Source organism: Colias philodice, chromosome 6, assembly GCF_061535455.1.
Source record: "Colias philodice isolate Cphi_HAF_F1 chromosome 6, ilColPhil1 Martin Lab GWU primary, whole genome shotgun sequence".
NCBI lineage: Eukaryota > Metazoa > Arthropoda > Insecta > Lepidoptera > Pieridae > Colias > Colias philodice.
In genome coordinates this window covers 12,254,678-12,280,972 of record NC_143091.1, presented here as the reverse complement: position 1 = coordinate 12,280,972, position 26,295 = coordinate 12,254,678, and the positions used below count along the sequence as shown (strand labels likewise).

The 26,295-nt window shown below is 34.4% G+C and overlaps 2 protein-coding genes across 4 annotated transcripts; one reads left to right on the top strand and one right to left on the bottom strand.

Annotated features, from left to right (window-relative positions):
- Positions 1-87: 87 nt before the first annotated feature.
- LOC149488115 (proton-coupled zinc antiporter SLC30A2-like) lies at positions 88-26,295 on the bottom strand. Of its 3 annotated transcripts, none has more exons than XM_089696884.1 (11): positions 25,957-26,295; positions 14,023-14,183; positions 12,705-12,809; positions 12,140-12,260; positions 11,618-11,797; positions 11,058-11,148; positions 10,147-10,299; positions 9,558-9,689; positions 2,962-3,070; positions 2,149-2,274; positions 88-691 (listed from the first exon to the last, which is right to left on the bottom strand). In XM_089696884.1, exons 1-11 carry the CDS (start codon positions 26,229-26,231, stop codon positions 621-623), a joined length of 1,524 nt encoding a protein of 507 aa, XP_089553010.1. In that variant the 5' UTR covers positions 26,232-26,295; the 3' UTR covers positions 88-620. The 3 variants fall into 3 exon arrangements, with proteins under 3 accessions (XP_089553010.1, XP_089553012.1, XP_089553011.1); XM_089696886.1 differs by lacking the exon at positions 25,957-26,295 and adding an exon at positions 19,657-19,804; XM_089696885.1 differs by having other exon boundaries at positions 88-2,274; positions 25,957-26,294.
- LOC149488116 (uncharacterized) lies at positions 3,118-9,222 on the top strand. The gene is made up of 2 exons (XM_089696845.1): positions 3,118-3,419; positions 4,056-9,222. Exons 1-2 carry the CDS (start codon positions 3,366-3,368, stop codon positions 4,542-4,544), a joined length of 543 nt encoding a protein of 180 aa, XP_089552971.1. The 5' UTR covers positions 3,118-3,365; the 3' UTR covers positions 4,545-9,222.

Sequence of the window (26,295 nt, the reverse complement as noted above, 5' to 3'; positions counted from 1 at the left end):
GAGCATTACTTATTTATCCCTATGCCACAAAATTATACCAATTTTTTTTTACTTCATCAGAAATGTGCTAGAAAAATAAAACAAAAGTGAACAATAAATCATATTTTATTCATGCATCTCCTCTTAAATCTACAATACTTCCAACGTTACAACTATTCACTTACACTACCCTGTTAGGATAAGGCACTTTTATCAAATTACAATAAAATCAAATTATTTTTGTTATAAATAAGTTACAAATTTAGAGTTTAAATTAATCAGATGAAGTTATATAAAAACATTTTCTATCTCTTTGTTTCACGACTTTTTCGTTTAATCATTTGATTACATTGTTAAGATTCATATCAGTATTTTGAACAATTTAATGACGTTAAAGCAAAGCTAAATTTTTGTTATTTTAAACTGATTCAACAGTTTATATTAAATATTAAGAATGGATAATATAATCAAGTTCTATAGGTTCATTTATTCTCAACTGCATCTTGTTATCTAGAACATTCCAGAAAAATCGCAAACGTTCTCGACACATTGATTGCATAAAGAATTTTCTAGTATATTCTCGAACATTCTTTAAACATTATTAAACTCAATTGTTCTAGAACGTTCTACAATGTTCTCTATTAGTTCTTCTCTTCGTCTCGAATAGTGATAGTTCCGTCTGGATTACACTTTAACACTCCGAGTTCATTACCTGAACAACATTGACGGTAGTTTCATATTTGAGCGTTTTTAAGTACATAAACTTATTTGTAAGACAAGAAAAATGTTTTACCCGTGACTTCGTTTGACAAAATATGCAATTTCAATCAAATAAGATACATCCAGATAATAAGATAAACTCATCGAAATCGGTCCAATAGTTTTTGCGTGAAATTTGAACATAAAACATATCGTATGTTTATATTCTCTAGTAGTATGTATTATTTTCATAAAACAGTAAATAATTAATAGGTCAACGTTATTCCGCTTTTGATGTTATTATTTCTGTTATTCATAGGTCAAAAACTGCTGAATCAATACTATTAAAATTTTGTAATACGTGAGTGAGGACATCGAAAGTCGCGGGTAAATACTAGTGTAATATAAATATGTACATACATTTAAATATTTGAGCCTCAAATTCGGTTTTGTTACTTATATTATGCTATGTGCCGTAAAAATGAAATACTATAAGTACTCTAAAAACGTGAGGTTTTACAATTTTAGTAGTAAGGAAGTAACATGGAACTACTACCTACATACTACTACTACATACATTAAAATTAAAACATGAAATAAAAGCGCTATAATTTTGTACAAAGATGGCTAATCTATGATGAAACTGAATCGATATTCGATTATAACAAAATTTTGTTTGTATTTCATGCATGCTTAGAAAATTTTCAAGTTCTTATATTAGAATACAATAATCTCACAAATAACTAAATCAATAAAAAAAGACGTGTGGCACTCGGGGACTGCCGCGGTAAAGCTATTGCATGCTATGCCTTCAAGCCACACCTCCGCGCCTGTCAGAGTGGGGAGCGTGAGGTTTTTCGTTACTAAATTTCTGGATTCGGTCCCCACGCTCAAGGCCCGCGATAGAAGCTATGCAATAGCTTAAAAATCAACAAAAAATCAATTTATAATATCTTTGGGATCATTATCATAATCGAAAATCAACCATACAGCATGACAATAGGTACTAATTTAATTCATCAAAATACAACTTTACATTCCAAAATGAACCTTAAACTACACAATATAAGATTCTTTACTGTGTTAACTATTTTACGGTTTTATCAGAAAATGAACCTTACAGCATTTTAATACGTAATATTTGAATTCATCAAAATGTCTTAATAATTTTACAATCAAAAATGAGCCTTACGTTACGCAACATAAGGTACCTTACCAATTCCTTTACATTCACAATTTTACTGGTTTTTTTATAGGAAAAAATCAACCTTACAGGATTACAATACGTACCATTTTACTTCGTTAACAATAACTCAATGATTAAATATTTAAAAATGAACCTTCTACTACACAACATAACGTTCAAAATGAATTAATAACATGAACTATTTTAGGTACTGTTTTTATATAGGAAAATCAACCTTACGGCACATAGCAATAGATATCACTTTTACGCCTGCGGCATCTTACATTGGCTGCAATCCTCCATGCCGTCGTTGAATTCCTCAATTTGTAACGTCATTTCGAAGAAATTGTATTTCTCGTGAACTAGACGTGTGGCTTGTTCCAGAATCTTCTGTGGACTGACGCCTGTGCCTGAAAATATTTATTTGATTATTTATTTAACTTACTGCTTTAGAAATCAGTTAAAGAAAATGTATTTGTAAGCAGATACAATGTCACAATTTTTATAAATATAAGAAGAAATGTTTAAAAATCTATCTGAATATTATGGAGTAGGAACTACTGAATGGAAATTTATTTTTGTATCGGACAGTCAGCTTATCAATGAAATAATAAATAAAAAACATCACGCAATGCTCTATTGGGCAATAGGGCTCAAGCATCCATGAAAAATATTGCAAAATTCCTTTTGAGAACTACAGAAATAAATAATATTTTGAAATAAATTAAAATCGTTAATATATACATTATACATACCTGTGCTAGAGACGATCGGTGCCTTCCACTCCAGTCTTAGTCAATATTTTTAGGTTAACTTATATACTACTAGCTTTCCGCCCGCGGCTTCGCCCGTGTTTTCAAAAGAAAAACCCGTTCCCGTAGGATTTCCGGGATAAAACCTATCCTATGTCTTTTCTCGGGTATCAAAATATCTCTATACCAAATTTCATGCAAATTGGTTCAGTAGTTAAGGCGTGATTGAGTAACAGACAGACAGACAGACAGAGTTACTTTCGAATTTATAATATTAGTATACTATACTAAATGTTGTAAGAACATTCTTTTTGAAACAAAGTTAAATTAAAAAAGTATACATACGTATAGCCAAATGTGCAGCGAGCGCAGTTTTATCCAGCGACAGCGCCCACATGCGCAAATTATGTACCCGCACTACACCCGGCAGCGACAGGAACGTGTTAGCCACCTCCTGGAATTCAAACAATCATAAATCTATATATAATATGTAAGGTTTTCTAATTATTATTATTATTTTATCAACTATAGATTATTTATAATTTCATATTTTTATAATTCAATATTAATTGTTTAATCAACTGGCAACACTAATGGCCGCTTGGTGGCGCGCGGCATTCAAAACGACAGTTGAGACTTAGCGCTCGAGGTGTTCGGTTGTACTTAAGTTTTGTTACCGACATTTTCAAGAAATATAGTCTTTGAGAGTTGGAATATTGGAGTTTAATTATTACAACCCTCGACAACCAATGCAGTGTTACAAGGGGATCTTACATCTCAGAAGCGGGATAGACAATAAAAGTGTAAGTACACGCCTACAACTTAATTATGCTCTGTAAAGTCTGATTGTTAAACGTTGTAGTTGCTTTCACGAATAGAAGTTTATTATAGTGATCCGAACCTAACGTCATACCAGATGTTGAAGCCGTGTTGTAAATAGACATTGAACGCATGATATTCACTTTACGCCACTTACCTTCGAAGTTTAAGCTGATGTTATGCTTCCCGCATAACAGTAAAAGAACTATAATATAAAGATAACTCGCCAATGGTGTTGGTAAGCGCGGAACTCCAGAACGGCTGAACCGACATCCTTAATTCTTACTTTTCTTAGTTTTGTTTATTCCTCGATGTACGAGGATGGCTCTTATGGAGGAGAAGCGTGGATGTGTACCACGGGCGAAGCCGGGGCGGACCGTTAGTTTTAAATATCATTAAACTAGGAGAAGTTTAAATTGAGGGTAAAAAAAAAAAAAAAAAAAAAAACCTGAATGTGGCTATTTTTATTGTTGCGTCTGGGGGTTTATAAGGGGGGTCAAAATTTCGTTATTTTCTGCGTAGCACGCCTAGTTTTCAAGGTATTACTGATTTTGTCTTTTCAATAAAAATGTTACCCGATCTTATACTAATGCACACAATTTTCCGGCTACGAGTTTCAGATGGAATCAAACGATGTTGGACGGAACGCAGGAACTCCCCGACGGAGCCGATCGCGTTCCAGGCGCAGCCCCACTCGCGGCCGTGAACGTGACTCCAGTCGCAGCCTCACTCGGGGGCGTGATCGCGATTCCAGTGGACGCAGCCGCAGCTACTGCCGCCGGCTGCAGGATCGTGAAGAGGCATTGAAGAAAGAACAGAAGCGGCTTCGCCAACTGGAGCGCGAGCTGCAACAACAACGAGACGTGGAGCAACGTCGGCAGCGCAGCGTAAGCCGCGTGCCGCTACAGAGGGTGATCCGCGAGAGCCACAGCTGCAACCGCAGCCGTAGCCGCAGCCGTGGTCACAGTGGTAGCCACGAACGCGGCCGACACAGCAGCAACAGCCACGTGCCCGTCCGAGGAGGTGCAGGAGCCTGTGCCTTCCCGATACACTATACATATACAGCGTTCATTAGCAATACAAAAAAAAATCTATTTAAAACAAGGTAATTCTATTAAACAATTTGCAAATATATAATAAATTTCTAAATAATTATTAGATTAGTTAATTAGTAAATTAGTATTATTTCATTTAAAAAAAAATGTAAAATCTGTATGTAGGTAGTATAAAATAAATAAAATCATGTCTTAAATAAATTCCAATGTCGATAATCGTCGTAAATAAATGGATTTGTTTAGATTAGATTATTAATGATATTTCAATTTACAGTGGGTCAGATTATTTTATTTTCATAAAAAAAAAATAAAAAAAAATAAATAATAAAACCATAGTTTCATATAATTTTAGAGTATTTACTTTGTATGAGTAGAAATTAGTAAGTACTGAACATTCAAGTGATAGCAGCCATTCTTTTAATTTGTATTTTATTTTGTGATTGGTAAGAGCAAATGCGTTATTGTAGTTTAAACTAAAGCGATTATAAAGGATGGGTACTAAGTAATGAAACTGCCTTTGGGCAAAACGAGTTTTAATGTAAGGTGCTGGTAAACGATATATTCTTTTCGTGATCAAAGATTTATTATTCGCAATTTCGAATCGGTGATAACCTTTATTTGTAGGACAAAATCTAAATCTAAAGTACATTAGCCCTGTTAAATAGGCATCTGGGTGACGTTGGCGGAAGCGCCAACTAGGGACCTGTGTAAGGCCTGTTGTAAATAGGCATCTGGGTGACGTTGGCGGAAGCGCCAACTAGGGACCTGTGTAAGGCCTGTTGTAAGTAGGTATCTGGGTGACGTCGGTGGGCCCACCGACTAGGGACCTGTGTAAAGCCTACTGAATAGGTATCTGGGTTGACCTTTGTAGACCAATGTAAAGCCTGTGGCACATCCCAAGGGCTCTGTATGGTGACTAGTACTCTGAGGGCACGTTCTACTTGTAACATATAAATTTTAGCGGCTTCCCCCCCAATTGACAATACAGTATGAGATAAGACATTCGCCCAAAGTTTTATAGGTCTTAATAATTAAGTCCTGGTTGGCAATATCTCTCAAGGTTTTGAAAATTACTTTCAGTTGTCTAAGTCTGCTCACCGTACTAGTAATTTGTTCTTTCCAGTTGAGGTTTTCATCAATCCAGATACCCAGGTATTTTATTTTGGGTGTCCTGTTCAGAGTTGGGCAAGAGCATAAACTTGTTATGTTGTTGCGGTTACAGGGAAAGATGTGTAATTTAATATTTATGTTCTCTTTTGGCTGCATAGATGAAGTTTTAATGAAGCAAATGTATTTCTTTTCGGTATTCAAGGTCAATAGACTGTTTCAAACCATTTGCTAATTATACGCCCTTTAGTCCCTTTTCAGCTTTGTCAATGGCTTTCACCCACGTCTTTGCACTAAGTAGAACCACAGTATCATCAGCAAACATAGTAGCTTGTCCACATCCAATATCAAGGTTACATAAGCCGTTGACATAAATCAAGAACAGAGTAGGTCCTAAGGTACTGCCCTGCGGTACTCCGTATGTACACTTATACTCTGAACTAAGATTGCCGTCAACTCCTACTCGTTGGGTTCTATCGCTAAGATAGCTTTGGAACCAGTCTTTGGCAATACATCTAACGCCTGCATCTTCCAGCCTACTTAACAGGATAGGTATGGAAACAGTGTCAAAGGCTTTTTGTAAATCAAGAAAGACCCCCATGCAATTCATGTTAGAGTCAAGATACGATGTGACCAGAGATGTTAAACGCAAGGTAGCGCCCTCGGTGGATAGGGCACTTCTGAAACCAAATTGATTAGGATTAAGTAATCTAAATGATTCCAGGTAGTTCATGAGTCTTTTATTGACACATTTTTCTAAAATCTTGGATGGAGTACTAAGCAGTGATATAGGTCTATAGTTTGAAGGAGACGTTTTATCGCCAGTTTTGTATATTGGACAGTCTATAGCTTTTTGAATAGATCAGGAAATATACCGCTAGTGAGACTTAAATCACACAAATGGGCTATTGGTTCTGATAGGATATCTTTGCAAATCTGGATTATGGGAGTGGGTATTGTCATGTCCAGAAGAGTTGGTGTTTTTGAGACCAGTGATAATAGCATATGTCTCATATTTATCAGCAGGTGTAAATGCAATGAGTTAGCCGGACAATTCCTGTCACTGGCTAGGGTTGCTAGTTCGAGTTCTGATTGGTTTAACTTATTTAGAGTTTCATTGGCTAAGGCTGATCCGATTGAGACAAAGTACTTATTTACAGCATTTAGAGATTTAGTAGGGCATGAGTCTATTCTTAGTAAATCTGTACATTTGTTAGTAGTTTTCGTGATATGACATGCTTCTTTAATAATGTTCCAAGTTTCTTTTATTTTGCCAGTCAGTTTCACTAATAACGCTAGAAATAATTTGTTTGTCGAATATTGTTTTATATTTATCTAGTTTATGTGTGTTGAATTTAAATTTGTTAAAAGCTAGTAAGATAGGGGAGTGGTCAGTTAATGCATCAAATATATATGTTAGGCAATATTTTTTTTGATTTGACCATAAAATGGTCGATACATGTTCGTAGTCTAGTAGGTTTATCAATAGCTTGTCGGAAACCGTGATAACACAGTATGTTTAGGCACTCATTAGGTTTGATAAGTTAGATGGCAAAATATCTAGATTTATATAACCAGTGAACATAACATTATCAGAGTTAATTGAGGATAAGAGATTACTGATTGAATTAATGTATTTGGTAGGGTTCGAAAAAGATGGAGGTCTATATGAGCACACAATGGTGGTGTTATTCGTTATCTTTAAGAGCAGGCAGTTACCATCGTCTATTAATGGTTTAAATTCTAAATCTTTTTAATATAAGCAATGACACCATCATTTTGATTATAAGTTTTCAGTGTATGAATTGAGTGGTATTTGTCTATGGAGGGTATTAAGCTATCCTGATTAGTCCAACATTCTGTGAGGATGACTATATCTATGTCAACCCCCAAACTCTCCATAAATACAACCAGCGAATCGAAATTTCGATGAACGCTTCTTATATTAACAGTTAGAATTAGGAATTGATCTTCTTTTATTTGCGTTTTCTTATGACCCTCAAATTCTAATAAATTACAAGAAACACATTTTATTGCGCAGGAAGAATCAAGGTCTTGAATTAAATTGGAGTTGAGGTTATCGAATGTTGATAATTTTTGAGAAAAAAGTCAAATAAAAATATTACACATATTATGTTATGTTGAATAAACGAACGACATGGTTTATTTTTAATGAATATATAATAGATTTTATGTTGCCAATAGTGGTAATAATTGTGTGTAAGTTGTGGGTCATAATTCTCCAATGTAGTAGAAAGTGTACTATATAGGTTGATGTGTTAGGGTTAGTAAAATTTATTGGATCACTAATAATTAAAGTATAATCTAGTCACAATGATTGTTTAAGAGAGAGTAGTTGATGCTCATTTTTAATGAGAGCTTGTTTAGCGTTATCTTCCTTCCTTAAAAAAACTCTCCCGTTTGATGTCCAACAATATTTGTAATGATATTCTGTAGCAAATGTCCGCGTAAGATAGAAAAGTTTATTCGTTTTTGCTGTGAGACTTTCAGCTATATAGATGGAACATGCCATTTCAATATGGCTGGTGTTAAATTTAATGAGGAAGTTGCTTTGCTGTGTTTTATTGTTTAGAAATAGGATAGTAGGATATTGTGATTATGTCCTGTCTAGCTGTTGTTAAATCCATGTTCATTTCGAGTTTGCTCTATATGTGTAACGTATAAATGTTTCCGAAAGATAATTTTATGATTATAAAGTTAGTTATAGATGGTTACAAGGTTTCGAGTATAGTAATAAGTGGTTACAAGGTTACAAGGTTACAAGGTTACAAGGTTACAAGGTTACAAGGTTACAAGGTTACAAGGTTACAAGGTTACAAGGTTACAAGGTTACAAGGTTACAAGGTTACAAGGTTACAAGGCTACAAGGATAACTATAAGTGTTTATAAGGTTCTATGGATAGTAAAGTCATAAGTGATTATTTGGTTACAAAGATAAAAACGAACTTTTGTAAAATTATTATTAACTCATTTACATGTATTGTGTCTCTTGCTAATTTGTTAATGATGAATAAATTTTAATTAACGGTTATAGCGTGTATCATAAAAGTGAATATTGTATATTATATTATTAGTCTTTGGCATATTATGATAATATTATGTAGTTAGATATAAGTTACATATTATGTAATATTGACATGATTTTAAAAGAGCAACTATGGAGTTTCTTGCCGATTCTTCTCCATAGATACTGCCTTCCGAATCGGTGGTAAATGTTAAAAATACTTAACTATGTAATGACGACTCGAAAGTGCTACTAAATAGTAGTCCAATTGAATGTTTGAGTTTGAGTCAAATGCCTCGTTCTGCCAAGTGTAAGGTTTTATATGGTTCCACCTGGTGCATGCATGAGGACATGCATGTCATCAGGATGGTCGAGTGTAAGGTTTTCTAATTATTATTATTATTTTATCAACTATAGATTATTTATAATTTCATATTTTTATAATTCAATATTAATTGTTTAATCAACTGGCAACACTAATGGCCGCTTGGTGGCGCGCGGCATTCAAAACGACAGTTGAGACTTAGCGCTCGAGGTGTTCGGTTGTACTTAAGTTTTGTTACCGACATTTTCAAGAAATATAGTCTTTGAGAGTTGGAATATTGGAGTTTAATTATTACAACCCTCGACAACCAATGCAGTGTTACAAGGGGATCTTACAAATATAATAATATTATAAAGCTAAAGAGTTTGCTTGTTTGTTTGAACGCGCTAATCTCAGGAACTACTGGTCTGATCCATCTCGCTAAGACCAACAGGAGCGGAGCACTGCGGATGAAACCGCGGAACACAGCTAGTAAATAAATAAACGCTTGTATTATGGAAACCAGATGGCTGATATACATACATACATAGATAATTTTAAATAAATACTTTTTCCAGATATCTGACAAAATTTTCATCCATCGAAACATCAAAATTTAAACACAACATACCTGAAAATCGACTCCCCTCGGCGATCCTTCCATGAGCACTAGCAGTGTGTCCTTGATAATATTGAATGTAGTTATCAGCACCAGGATGGAGAACAGGAACGTGCATATGGGGTCTACTAGGATCCAATCCGGCTGAAATAAAAATATATTATTTATTTAATATTGTCATACTGTAATTGTTATGCAACATAGTCTGTTTCATTATAAAATTTTCATTTTGTACTCGTAGATATTTGTGTGTTTCATCTTAGTGCCTAGCTTTAATAATAATATTTACAAGCGAGCACAGAAATAATAATTTGAAGATATGTACAATTAAATCCTCATTTTAACACACTCAACTACATTCTCTAAATAAAAAATGACGTCACGATGTTGATACACATCAACAATGAGCGCATACGGCACGATACGCAAGATAATTTAAATCATTCCATACTAAACCTTATTGCTTGGTATTAACTTTCAATGTATGCAACGCTCATTACAAAACTCTGCCTAATAGACACATAAGCAGAGTTTTACTTCGGACATCATTTATCACTTACTAATTTCTATATTTATTTAGGGATTTTATGACAAAATTTACCTTAAAATAGATAACAATAGCGGCCACAAACACGCCGAAGCTCTGCAGAAAGTCTCCGAGCACGTGTATGAAGGCCGCGCGAACGTTGATATTCTCTCCGCGTTCATGCGTGTGGCTCGACGAACTCTCCGCGTCTGAGTCCGGTCGCTCTTTCTGAAATTGGATTTATATAATGTTTTATTTTTCTTACTAGCTTTCAGCGCTTCGCCCGCTTTTTGCAAAATCCGTCGTAGTTTTAAAGATCTAAGCATACATAGCTATGGACTGACGATATCTTGTTTTATACTATAAAGTGATAATCTTAATATATATAAATCTCGTGTCACAATGTTTGTCCTCAATGGACTCCTAAACCACTTAATCGATTATAATAAAATTCGCACACCATGTGCAGTTCGGTCCAACTTGAGAGATAGGATAGTTTAAACATGTAGGTACCACGGGCGAAGCCGGGGTGGACCGCTAGTAATAAATATATTTATTTATTAGCCAATGTTTAGAGAAGCGTGGGAGGTACATGCTATTGCTAATTGACTAACTGTGCCGGTTTCATCCGGAGACAAACCCCGTGCAAAAGCAAGTATTTCTATAGGTTATGTATTATTCTGATGCATAAGCTACACCAGTGCAAAGTATCTTGAAAATCATTGGCATGGTTTTCGTTTGAAGAGGCACAAACATACATGCTCACAAACTTTCACTGTCATAATATTATCTAATACTAGCGGTCCGCCCCGGCTTCGCCCGATTTCGCAATAAAAGGTAGCCTATGTTCTTTCTCAGGGTCTAAAGATTATCTGTGCCAAATTTCATCAAAATCGGTCCAGTAGTTTATGCGTGAAAACCATACATACATACAAACCTTTCCTCTTTATAATATTAGTTATCTAATATAAGAAGTGAGATATTACCTTATTATTGAGTACCGGATTGCTTCCGCCATGAGAGTGTCCATGCCCGCCGCCGTGACTGTGTCCGTGCTGATGGAGTGTGAGTCCCATACTGTGAATAAACATTATATTTTATGTCTTCCCTTTTTAAATTAGGTACACAATGATAGAGAATAATCTAATAACATATTTTCTGAAAAGTCATTGAATTATTGCAATATCCTTTCCCGTAACTTTAAACAAAAATTATTATTATCTTTGTTAAATTAGCTTCTTATTTGGAATGTTTGTTTAATGATGTGTGATGGCTACACCATACGGTGATGTCGGTTTGAAAAAGAGTTACGCATAAGACGGAGAAAGATCGAATTATGCAAGCTAAATTGCACTTTATAGCTTAGGAACAAGAACCGCTATTTCTATGGACCATTTATTCTGTGCCGCAGGCACTTAGCACTTATACGAACTGCACTTTATAGCCTCGAAGCTAGAGTATATATACGTAGTCACTATTTTGATGAATATTTTTTCCCATTTCCCAACACACTTTTCCCCCTTTTTTCTCCCATTTCCCCACTCACACGAGGTTGACAGCGACCCCTACTGCAGAGGTGATCAACATAACGGTCGCGTCGATCTCGAACTGCTCGTATATGACTCGTTGCACGGCCATGTATACCAGCACACCGGTCACCACCCATATTAGCAGGACTGATGTTAGAGCTCCTATGACTTCGGCACGGTACCAGCCGAATGGCATCCTGGAAAATATTACGAAAAATTACAACAAAATTACAAAAAAATCTAGGATAGGGTAAAAGTCAAAATGGTGTGTAACGAAAAAAATTAATAAGTTGTACACTGGAATCGGACAATTTTTAATATCTGAATAATTACTATTTTAACAAAAAATATCTCGTCTTTTCTTAAAAAGGATTACGGCATAATCATAAAAAGGAATATGTCAGTATAATACAAACATTTTGATTCATCTAAATTGCAATCAGAAAGGTCTTATTTTTGGGGTATGTGAACCCCTGTATGAATCTTCGAAAAAAAGCAACATAATACACAGGATTATTATATTAAACTTTAATACATACCTCCTAGTAGCCGGCCTACTAGCCACCCATAGAGAAAACAGTGATATCATGAAACTTGCGAAGTCGGTCAGCAAGTGCGCCGCGTCTGTCGCTATGGCCAGACTGTTTGATAGATAACCACCTGCAGACATACGTACATGTTATACGTATATTTTTTAAAGTTTCCAAAGGCATATTAATATGAAGATTTCAGAATTTGGAATTAAATCTACAGGTATTTTTGTCAAACAACTGGTATGTACGGCGATTTAGCTTGTAAAATTTATAACATTAGTTTTCATAACGTATGATCATTTTGTAGTTAATTTGTATAGAAATTTTTGTAAATAATGTCGTACAAAATATAAATTTTATTTATTTACGGCCAAGCTCATATATTATGTAAGTCGATCTTAAGTGCATGTAGAATTTTCACCAGTAGATATTTAGGTAACCATTGATCTTAGAATATTATAAATACGATAATAATATCTTTGGCCATCTTGTCTAGATTTTATCACGCACCAAACATAAAAATATACAAAGCAACATTATCAAGTACAGAATCATCATAACAATAACTCACCAACAATTTCACCAATCATAAACACGACGCACAGTATACTGGCTATAATAAGTTTTCTTCTGGCCCGTTTGTCTATTTCTTCATTGCGTGATCTGTGACAATGCCCTGAAAATAATTATTTTTTTTTATAGATAGATGAAAAGTGCTGTTGAAACTTGAAATAATGCATAATCTATACATGATTATTAATCTATGTTTAAAACAAAAATGATGTCAACAAATATTAAATATTTTGACGCACGATCATGCTCAGTGTCCGAAGCAAAACTCTGTGTAGGCGTGTAATAGGCAGAGTTTTCTAATGAGCCAATGGACTTTGAACACTACTGCCTCGAAAAAAGATACTAATTTCAATAATATCCTAAAGTTGAGTCAATATATTACCGAGTTCCTATGGCCACCTTCCGATTCCATCATCAAATCAGCTCTATATCATGATAATGTTTCATCGCTATCCAATTTACATACGTATACAAAATTTCAGCTCAATCGGTTACCAGGAAGTGAATCAACTTTACTTGCTTCATTTCAATTAAGTCATCGAGATTAGACAAAAATGCTCATAAAATAAAAACTACTGGGCCTATCCGAATTTTTATGGGACCAATTCGACACCATTCCGCATCAAACAAAAAAAAAAGAATCACGTCAATCGTTTCAGAAACCTCGGAGTAATCGGTGAACATACATAAAAAAAACATACCGGCCGAATTGATAACCTCCTCCTTTTTTTTGAAGTCAGTTAAAAAAACAGCTAGCAATAAGTTGAGGAAAACCTAGTCAGCTGATGCATATAAATTGGCAATAGATGCTTCTGTCTAACTCCTATGTAATAACTTTCAAAGTATCAGCTGACGGTTTTTCCACCAAGATACAGCCAGCTGACTTATATGTATATTTATCCACAGTTACATATAAGCTATCATCAGGTAAATTTTTGTTTGAGAGGAAATCACGGAAAATAATTGTTCTTTTTTCATGTTCGAGACACCAGCTGACGTATAATACACCACGTTGTAACCAGCTGATTTTTTTTTTTTCGTTGAGATATTGGGTTAGCTACAATTTGACAAATTTTTAGCTGAGAGGAAATGAATGAATGTATTTTTTTTTCCTACGTGCGTGGGAGGCTACAACCGCTCACCCCCCCCAACCGAGCGCCAGCTGACGTTCACGAGGCTTTATAATACTATACTCTGATGCTTCTGACGAATTATCTCTTGAGAGGAAATAATGAACCCAATTTGCACCTGGCTCCCTAACCATAATGACACACAGAAAATGACTTAACAATTAATTATATATCATCATCACTCACGTTCAACTTCGCTAATACTGCCGTTGCCTGTCTCATCACCGTCAGGATTCGTCTCGATCACCGCACAACATCCCGTGGAGGGGTTGCCATGTACGCAGAATATGACACGCCTGCCTCGCGCCGGGCTCTCCGTGCCGTACGACGCTTTGCCATCTTTGTAGCTGGAAAGAATTTTGATATGAATTCATCATCATCATCATCATCGGCCCATATCATAATATAATATGTTCCCATTGCTGAGACACAGGCCTCCTATGATATTATTTGGTGATAATATATTTGAACGTTTTAAAAGAGCGTCAGAAAGTAGTCTCGTATTCTAGGTAAGAATTGATAAACAAGGTAATGGATACGTAGGTATTCATAGTTCAATTAAAATAACAAAAAAATAAAGGACGATTTTTAGAATGTAACTTCCAACTACGTAATTAATAGGTTTTTGATAAAGCTATGTTAAATAATAAAAGAAAGATATTTGCAAGACTGCACGATATTAATACAAACAATTGAAAAAAAAGACGTGTGGCACTCGGCGACTGCCGCGGTAAAGGTATTGCATAGCATGCCTTCAAGCCACACGTGTCCGTCGGAATGGGGAGCGTGAGGTTTTTTCGTTACGGAATTTCTCGATTCGGTCCCCGCGCTCAAGGCCCGCGATAGAAGCTATGCAATAGCTTAAAAACCTTTTTGAATAATTATTATTACACCTTTATAACTTTTATGCCTCATTCTGTCCATCGAAGAAAAGCGTCAGTAGTTTTGTAGTTTATCGCGGACAAACCGACGGACATTGACCACATTTCATATTGTATAAGTATTGTGTAGTGATTGTAGGTCTATAAGTGTATTCGCTAATTACTAGATCAAGGAGGAACCTGCCCACTTGAAGGTTTCGCTCTGAATTTCAACAACCTTGACGACGAGGTCATGCAAAAAGTTTTGCATACTTTAACATTATAAACTAATGAAATGGAAAATGTCGTTCAACTTACGTCAATAATATATTATATTATATGTATATTTTTTCTATTAGGTAGGTATATTAAAAAAAATTTTTTGACAACTTGATTAAATCCTTAATAACTGAACCTCTCCTTAGACAAAATTAATACTTTAAAAAATTCGTATACATAATATATAGATATTACTTACAGCTGATAATCGCAACGACTTGATACTTCATCGACGGATTACGATCTACTATCAAAATCACTACGTCCACGCATAAGTGACATTTATTATAACAGACTACATTCAAAACGTGTTGCTTATCGATGATAAAAAATTATTACGGCATACATGATTTATAGGTTATCTGTGCCTCAGTTTATTGACCTGTTATCGACCTTGTGAAATTAGGGAGTGTATTGGAGTCCGGAAATCATTTCTTAAAAATATATTCCTAGAGGTAATATTTACAAATTATTTTTTTCATTGAATTATTCGTTTTCTCTCTTTTCCTGTGAGCTTAATGTACCAAAAAAATTACTCATAATAAAACTGAGACCAAAACATTAATTAGTTCAAGTTTTAGTACACTTTAAGAGCTTTTGAATTCATCATGCTTTGTGTGCTTTAGAATGCAGTTTCTACACAAACGATCAAATTAATAACTCCGTAGTTGCTCTATTGAAATATAATTCAGGATAAATTCAAAACAATTTCTCAGTTAAACTTTAAAATTCGAGGGAACATTATTTTCCTTTTCTGAATTGGTATACCTAAGTAAAACGATAAAGATCACGACCCTGAAGATATTTCCTCCCAACAATTTATTTACTTTTCTTTGTAAGCACGCAAATCTATTAACTTTGTATTTCCTGTTTCAATTTTGTGATTGAACAAATCAATAACACAATACTAACATTATCAATATTTTGTTGCCATAGGCTAAGTAGCACTCCGGGAGCCTTACGTGATATGTGGCTAATTACTATAATTAGCCAGAATTTACTTCAGTTGTATATCTATTTCTGAAGATAATTATATCATAGTATACGTAATAATGTGTGCGATAGTGTAAAATGTATCAATATGAATAAGTGACTTGAATTATTAATTAATATGCTTCATTAAAAAAATCAAGAAATCTACTTAGGACCACTGCGCATTAGAATACACAAGTATGCACACAGAAGTGCACTCAATTTTTACATTAGGTAAGTGGATATTGAACATATAGTATTAGATGATTCACCACGTGGCGTGGGTAACAGGCTCACGTGTCGTCTTGTGACCTTAACAAGCTAATAGCGTTTTGTACTATGATAACAATCAGTCAGAAAAGAAAGGCATTTCCTTTCTTTCATTTTACATACATACAGTAAGTATATAAGGTTTTTAACACGCTTATATTAGCTTCACCTGAATGTTTGTATGTAACCGTCTCCTTTAGACTCGATAGTCAAACTTATATGGTCACATTAAATTCAAACTTTGTACACTTACTTTTCCAGGATCGGCAATACAATTATTTCATCTTATTACACCTTGGCCACGGACACCGGCGGCGCGACCGACGGCGCGACCGGCGGCGCGGCAAGTCGCGCGGCGCGGTAAGCACGCCACGGGCAGTTGCGTTCGCCGCCGCGACCAGTGTAGACGAGGAGACGAGATATAGCTTTATCAAAGTTAGCTCGACGTTGTTTGGAGAGTAGCAGCTTTTTTGCTCAAGATTTAATGTTTGGAAGATATAGTGGAGTACACGAATTAAATAGAAATCGTGTTACAGACGGAGAATTCCACCAAAAATATGAAAAATATAGGCATGATGAAAAATTATGTTGCGGGTGGCTAGACTTCCAAATAGCTGGTCTAGCTAGAATTTCTGCAATAAAAGCTTCCGTCTCCATTTTCGCGAAAAAAAAAACAAACTATTTTAAATTAAGTTCGCTCCGGGAGTAGTCGCCGCGTCTGCCGCTCGACTCCGTGGCCTGCGCCGTAATAACTCATACATTTGTTTCGATCGCTAGTCGTGCCGCGCGATTCGCTCGGGGAAATTCGCCGGTCGTCTCGCTGGTCGCCGCTGCGCGTGGCATGCCCAGTACATTTCCATACATTTGATTCATTCGCAAGACGCGCCGCCAGTCGCGCCGCGCGAATTTTCGCTATAGCGAATTGTCCGTGGCCAGCACGTTAAAGCGTGTTTTTAACCGACTTCCAAAAAAACGAGGAGGTTATCAATTCGGCCGGTATAATTTTTTTTTTTTTTTTTGGATGTATGTACACCGATTTCTCCTAGGTTTCTTAACCGATTTACGTGATTCTTTTTTGTTCGATGCGGGATGGTGTCGAATTGGTCCCATAAAAATTTTATTCGGATAAACCGAGTAGTTTTTATTTTATGAGCATTTTTGTCTGTACTCGATGACTTCATTGAAATGTTGCAAGTAACTTTGATTCACTTCCCGGTAACCGATTGAGCTGAAATTTTGTATACTTATGTAAATTGGATAGCGATGAAACATTATCATGACATAGAGCTGATTTGATGATGGAACCGGAAGGTGGCCTTAGGAACTCAGTAATATATTGACTCAATTATATCGAGATTGGGCTCGTTTGATTCGTGTTGATAAATACACTAAAAAGTATTAAATAAAAATAACTGCGTTAAAAACAACCGACTTCATAAACAGAAAAGTAAAAAATAAAAAAGATTTGATATTATTAATTACTACATATTATTTAGATGTGCTATATTTATTAAATAGGTTTGAAGTCGGTGCCAAACACTAGTATTAAGCCCGTGCACCGACATCAAACCTTTTTAGTAAATAGCACATCTAAATAATATGTAGTAATTAATAATATCAAATCTTTTTTATTGCACGCCTCATAAGCGAAGCGTTGAGGTGGGTACTACTGTCACTTCGCGCAAAACATCTGATTTTTCAAACTTAAAATGTCTTTATGTATCATACATTGCACTTGTAAGATAATACATACACACACATATTAAGAAAAAACACTATTTTTAACGTTCATGATATTTTTGATGTCATTTTTGTTATTTAAACTAGTTAAAAAACAGTTTAAAAAAGTTCTGTCTTGGACGTCCGTGTGTCTGTATGTGCGGATCCTTTTTCTTGTTAACACGATAGCGACCGAAATACTTTACTAATCGAGTCTTTTTTTTTCTCTTACGCTTGAGTATGCTCAGGAATAGAACCCTTTCATTTTTCAGGGTCTGATTCGATGTGGTTTAATTGTTATTAAATAAACAAAAATAATAATTAATAAATATTCATTAAAAAAAAATTATGAGGCGTGCACTTTTGGATTTTCCAAATTATTTTTAATTTTTTACTTTTCTGTTTATGAAGTCGGTTGTTTTTAACGCAGTTATTTTTATTCTATATATTTTTTTTATTTACATAAGTATTTTTTATTTACATAAGTAGTAACTATGTATTTAGTAATCTGTGGCAGTATAGGCTTCGCTACAATCAAGATGTATAAATTCGTAGTAAGTACATAGGTACGTAATTAATAAACAATGGTACGCAAACAATTGTTTAGAATGATAATCTAATATTCTAATATATATTATAAAGGCGAAAGTTTGTAAGGATGTATGGATGTATGGATGTATGGATGTATGGATGTTTGTTACTCTTTCACGTAAAAACTACTGAACCGATTACAATGAAATTTAGCACACATATAGAGGGTAACTTGGATTAACACATAGGATAGGTTTTATCCCGGAAATCCCACGGGAACGGGATCTATGCGGGTTTTCCTTTGAAAACGCGGGCGAAGCCGCGGGCGGAAATCTAGTCTAGTATATTATAAAGGCGAAAGTTTGTAAGGATGTATGGATGTATGGATGTTTGTTACTCTTTCACGTAAAAACTACTGAACCGATTACAATGAAATTTAGCACACATATAAAGGGTAACTTGGATTAACACATAGGATAGTTTTTATCCCGGAAATCCCACGGGAACGGGAACTATGCGGGTTTTCCTTTGAAAACGCGGGCGAAGCCGCGGGCGGAAATCTAGTGATACTATATTTAAGAGTGATTTTAAAATATTCTTATGCGTATAATGTAAGTATAGATACCTACTTCACTATAATCGCATAATAGTTAAATGAGACCACGTGGGCCAATAGTTGTAAGTTGAGTGATAACGTCGATAATTTGATACTCCAGTCCTCGCGTAAACAAATTATTACTATGAATATAAAGAATTTAAGATTGATATGCCAACATGAGACAAATACAGATCGTAGAACAATTAAATGGTATAGTGACTGGAAATACCTAATTTGAGATTGTTAAAAATGAGACAAAACAAACCGTATGTATAATATCATAATAGGTATGTAGTGTGGACTGTGGTGTTTGTTATCTTTTTACGCGCCTATTATAGGATTAAGATATGGAATACTTTACTCATTTAAAACTGCAAATTTTCCACATACGCATAACAATGCTTACTGAAAAGTATTTAAAACTCGGTGTAAATAATAGAATGAATAATTAAGTTTTAATTCTTATTCAACTCTCTAGTTACGTACTTCATTCATTAGATACGTATTTGATTTGTAGACATCTAATTACACACTCTTATCTTCAAGGCGTTCTTTCATACTGTACATACATAAAATATCAAAAAAACTCACAGCAACAACGGTTTCTGATCCTCGGTCATGTTGGTACGATAAAACAATGATCACGCTAAATCCATCACGACAAACTATGAAATCACCAGCAGTTCAGATCAATTTGACGAACATACTAATGTGTTGTTATCATAAGTCGGGCGCTCCTTAACTTTACATTAAATATAGATAACGCGATGCAAATACTGCTGGTTAGATAAGGGATCGAATGTGGGGGCCTGGCCAAACCAACGGCAGAAACTCGTATAATATAATATGGTAATTACTTAAAAATTAAATACCTAGTCACTAAAGTGCTTTTTAGAGTTTCTTGGAAATGGAGTGAGCAGTTGGTAGTTCCTATAAAGTGAGCTAATTATACATTTAGTCAATAACTTTATATCCTGCAACCAATGTGACTGATTGTGATCAGGGAAGAAAGAGTCATTTGATGAACAAACTAAAATTGATAATTGAAACATTAACGTGCATCGATGAACGCGTTTCAAACTAACTAAGTGATTATTTTAACAGTATAATCTTATATTAATATGTACCATCATCCAATATTGTATGTTTATTTCATTAAATCTACACTAATAATAAAGGTATAAACTACTGTTTGAAAACGTCGCGTTGGACACGCCCGCTTACATGAAAACTGAAAAGTATCGATAAAATCATAAACAAATTTAAATCTATCTACTTACAAATGTAAGTAGATAGGTACGTTATGGAAAATCATAAAATGGTAATCCTTTTGAAGTAGTACAAATCTATAACCTTGAGCCCGTATATGTAGTTTTATGAACTGTTTCAAATGTTCAGTTCATTTTCAATATACATAGTCCTGCTGAAAGCGACTAATTTTCCAACCAATTCATATGATGTTTTTAATATTATTATATCTACATTGTAAATTGATCACATTGGTACAATTATTTACTAGCGGCCAGCCCCGGCTTCGCACGGGTGCACCGTGCAATGGTGGCCGGCCGGTACCGCCGCGGCCGCAAACGCTACGTCCCGCAATTTTTAAATCTGTAATATCTTCGAAAATATTCACTTAAATCGTACGGTGTACAGGGCCATATAGATCTATATTAAATGAACAATGTATTCAAGGTATTTAATTGGATAAGGATTAATGCTGTATTGGTTAAATGCTCAACGTTAATAATCAAGTTTTCACTTCTGCCGGCACTCCCGAAGTGCAACCCGTCTTTTTTTTAATCCTGTACAATGTAACCAAAACCTTTACAAGCGGCTACTCAAACTCGTCGATAACAATGTTACAAAGTGCTGTTACAGTAACATGATGCAATCAGACCTGATCTTGATTCAATATTTACCTTTGTATAAATTCGCAGGGTACGCCTTGCACTTAAATGGAAGTATGTTTTGAATAACTACTACTTTTTGTATCTATGAGTACCACACCAAAAATATTATATTCATAAATATATATAATAGATGTGCCCTGCGGTTTTACCCGCATTGCTCCGCTCCTGCCAGCAGGATGATATACATTATAGCCTTATAGCCTTCCTCGATAAATAGGCTATCTAACACTGAAATAATTTTTCAAATCGGACCAGTTGTTCCTGAGATTCGCGCGTTCAAACAAACAAACTCTTCAGCTTTATAATATTAGTATAGATTATCCCAAAATGATCCCGAAGCTATCTTTTTCATTCAACTGGTAGTGCTTAACTAGGTTACCTCGGCATTCACGAAAACATAAAAAACGTAATAAACGTAAATAATTTGGAAAATCCAAAAGTGCACGCCTCATAATTTTTTTTTTTAATAAATATTTATTTTAATTATTATTTTTGTTTATTTAATAACAATTAAACCACATCGAATCAGACCCTGAAAAATGAAAGGGTTCTATTCCTGAGCATACTCAAGCGTAAGAGAAAAAAAAAGACTCGATTAGTAAAGTATTTCGGTCGCTATCGTGTTAACAAGAAAAAGGATCCGCACATACAGACACACGGACGTCCAAGACAGAACTTTTTTAAACTGTTTTTTAACTAGTTTAAATAACAAAAATGACATCAAAAATATCATGAACGTTAAAAATAGTGTTTTTTCTTAATATGTGTGTGAATGTATTATCTTACAAGTGCAATGTATGATACATAAAGACATTTTAAGTTTGAAAAATCAGATGTTTTGCGCGAAGTGACAGTAGTACCCACCTCAACGCTTCGCTTATGAGGCGTGCAATATGGTATTTGTTTTTATTTTTTTTTACTGATTTATAAACGACTATTCTTCATCCGAGCAATAGGTAATAATCTGACTTATGACTACCATTTCTTACAAATAAATTTTCCAGAATTTGATTTTGACAAAAAAATAATATCCTTTAGAATCAAGGTACACAGGACAAAAAATGATGTCACATAATATATTAGGTAAGTATAAAATATATAAACGTGTTATGGGAAATATCGGAGTAACATCACAGACGCTTACCCAAAGTAAATACCGATATCTATGTAAGGCAGTTGTTACTGATAGCCGTGTTTGCGCATCGCACTTCCTTGAGAGGTTTGTTTGCTAAATAGACGACGTTACTTGTGGATAATTAACAAGTTTTGTTATATCTTAATATATATAAATCTCGTGTCACAATGTTTGTCCTCAATGGACTCCTAAACCACTAAACCGATTATAATAAAATTCGCACACCATGTGCAGTTCGATCCAACTTGAGAGATAGGATAGTTTAAACATTTACCTACCACGGGCGAATCGGGGGCGGACCGCTAGTTTTTATATAGGGAAATATCTCTATTTGAACTTGTATCACATTGAAGAAAAGCGAATATTGGATCAATATCACAACTAATGAGCAAAAAAGTAGTAGTAGTAGTAAAATTGTAGGTATATATTTTTTGTTCCCAATTTATTTGCAATTCACATAAATACCAAGGTACGATAAAATTGAAGTTATTTTTCCTCGATGACCAGACTCAGAATACAGTTGTATTCTGAGTGACCAGACTAGCTTACGCACTCCGTCATTACTAAAAATTTTATTTGTAAAAAATACTATAGATTTTATACATATACTAGCGGTCCGCCCCGGCTTCGCCCGTGGTACATAATATGAAAAATAGATGTTGGCCGATTCTCAGACTTACCCGATATGCACAGAAAATTTCATGAGAATCGGTCCACCCGTTTCGGAGGAGTATGCAGACTAACATTGTGACACGAGAATTTTATATATAAGAATTCAACCGTGTTATTTAAACACAAATAAATATACTCAACTATACCTACCTATAATAATCTAGACCGTCATTTTTGATAAGGTGACAGCTATCAACACAACGGTCTCACGTAGCGACCTTTACGTGGTACGGGTCGCGACGGTAATCATAGAATATTGAATAATGAGATAACGTCAAGGTGTTAAATAATATTGTGTAGAGTAGAACTAATTGTACGGAAGAAAAATAATTCAGTAACAATATTGGTGTTCTACGCTAAGTCTGTGTACTTATTTACGTCGTAATCTATTGTCGTATTCGGTATTGAAGAACTAAGCAGTCTACGGTTTTTCCAAATAAAGACGAAATTACGAAGATATATTTAATACACTGTAGTATCTTTATCGAAAAAATGTTGGCTATATAAACCTCGTTTTAATTTTTTTGTAAATTCAATGTAAAATTAACGTACATGTTTATAATGCGACAACGTGAAAAGCACGCAAGAAAAGACGCGGGAAAACTGTCTAAGTGTCTAGTATGAACGTAAATCAGTAATTTTTAACAGGTACTATGCTGAGAAATAGGTAAATAAATAATCTTAAAACATCATATGTAATCTATACTTCTATACTAATATTATAAAGAGGAAAGGTTTGTATGTATGTATATATGTATGTATGGTTTTCACGCATATACTACTGGACCGATTTTGATGAAATTTGGCACAGACAATCTTTAGACCCTGAGAAAGAACATAGGCTACCTTTTATTGCAAAATATGTACCACGGGCGAAGCCGGGGCGGACCGCTAGTGTTAAGTAATCTTATGAGGAAGTCGTAATTCAACAATAAACAGTAAAAACATTTTGAGGAAGAGTTGAGAATTAAACCAACACATCAGTAAACAATTTTAAACAATCTACTCTCTTAAAATATTTATCTTTGAATATTATGTTTTGACTTTACAAATACGAATCAAACCTGTTTCTAAATCATCGCGAATTATGATCTAATAAAAATATTTATATGACTGCATAATGACAATAAGTGAGCAGCAAGATTCCATACAAATGGGTTTCTTTGAAGCAATAACTGGACAGTGAAAACATTCACTTCTTTTTGTTATGCTAAAACCAGATTTAAAACATGTTTTAATGTGCTATTCAAAGACTTTATGGTTATACTTTACAAGTGTCATAGATTAATATTATACCTAATACATTCATGGTTTTGAATAGATTAGCTGTTAGGTTCATATATTATTTCCAATTCACATGTTCAATGCTATCTATATTATTATAGGAGCCATACTAATTTGCTTGTGCCTACCTTATATAGATCAAATAAAGTTTTTTCAATTAATTAATGAAGTCTTATAAAAAAGTAGATAGTAAATTGAAATACCTAATTTCTTATGATAAGAATATAAATAAAACATCAAAATACTATTCTATTCTATTAGTCTAAATAGTATAAATCAGAGTTGTACCTTGTACATAACTTTTCATTATTTTTCTTACTTTAAATATGTTGAGGACAAACAGGTATTGTTAAAAGTTTCATCAAAATTCAGTTTTTAAAGGATTCCATTGTAAACTATTTCATTGTAGTATGGGACTATAACACATTCTTAATTTACCAATATTTTTAATTTATTTACCTATTCATCTTACATAAAATATTCCAATAAACCTGGGTATTTTATCACTACATAGTATAAAACAAAGTCGCATTCTCTGTCCCTATTTCCCTATGTCCCTATGTCCCTTTGTACGCTTAAATCTTTGAAACTACGCAACGGATTTTGATGCGGTTTTTTTCAATAGATAGAGTGATTCAAGAGGAAGGTTTATATGTATAATAACATCCATTAAATAGTGGAGAAGTACTGTTATTTTTGAGGTTTCTAATGTGATGTCGTAAATAATTACATTTTATCCGCTTACATTGCAAACGCAGGCTGAACCCTACGAGTTTTATCAAAATAATGTACTAAGTATTGTACACATTGAAAAGGTCTACAGAAAAGTCCGCGATGGCATATGTCTATCTCTTATGGATAACCCACAATAACTTTTTTTTGTCATTTACTTATTACGACAAATAATGGCTAATTTTCGAAGCGATTTTAACCAATACAGCATTAATCCTTAACCAATTAAATACCTTGAATACATTGTTCATTTAATATAGATCTATATGGCCCTTTACACCGTATGATTTAAGTGAATATTTTTGAAGATATTACAGATTTAAAAATTGCGGGGCATACCGTTTGCGGCGGTACCGGCCGGCCGAGCCATTATGTTTTTATATACAACGTTAAAAGTTTTTCTGTAGTGTATTTAGTATCAGCATTGCACCCGTGCGAAGCCGGGGCGGGTCGCTAGTTTTCTATAAGATTCTTATAAGAATAAAAAAATGCTTTAATAAAGTAAATATCTGTTTATCTTTATATATATAAAATTCTCGTGTCACAATGTTAGTCTGCATACTCCTCCGAAACGGGTGGACCGATTCTCATGAAATTTCCTGTGCATATCGGGTAAGTCTGAGAATCGGCCAACATCTATTTTTCATATGTACCACGGGCGAAGCCGGGGCGGACCGCTAGTAATATTATAAATACATTTAATATTAAATTCACAAACAGTTTAGGTACATACCTAATTGATTTTAAATAATTTATTTAATATTAATTTCAAAATAATGTATCAGTTCTTTATTTAAAATGTTACCTAATAATATTAAATTTGCAAGATTAATATATTCCTTGTAAATTGTAATCCCAAAAATGAAAACTTTAAAGTGGGTACAAATACGTACATCTCAGTATAAATATTTATTTACCAAAGAATCTTCTACACCAAATAAAAGTTGCATCCATTATCTAAGATTATAACTCAGTGCATCGCATTAAACGCAATCACATTAATAAATTATCTTATTATATTTATGCGGGTAAACTATATAGGTATTTAAATAAATCTTAAAGTTCAATCAATTATTCCAAGGATTTCCGAAAACTTTCAAACTTCAAAAGTTCAACGCACTGTGTTTCAATTAATAAATTATATTAAATACGAACCCATTTAGTGTAGACTGCGCTTCTTGGTCCATAATTCCCTTTTTAATAACTAAACAACCAGGAGTTTCAGAATTTTCTGTCACGTATTCCGCGTCCACATCCTCTAAAATAGCTGCACGATCTGCATTATTCGCCTTGTTTAATTTATCACTTGACAGACTTTTCGACCTATACCTCCCATTCAACGGTGTTAAAGTTTTATCCGCGAACGAAGCACTCAAACTATTCAACTTCGTATCATTTTGATAATTATCGTTTATTATGTTGGATGACATCTCGCGCCAAACAAATACCGCGCGTACGTCAAAATGTCAATCTCGATTGTTGAACGCCGCGGAG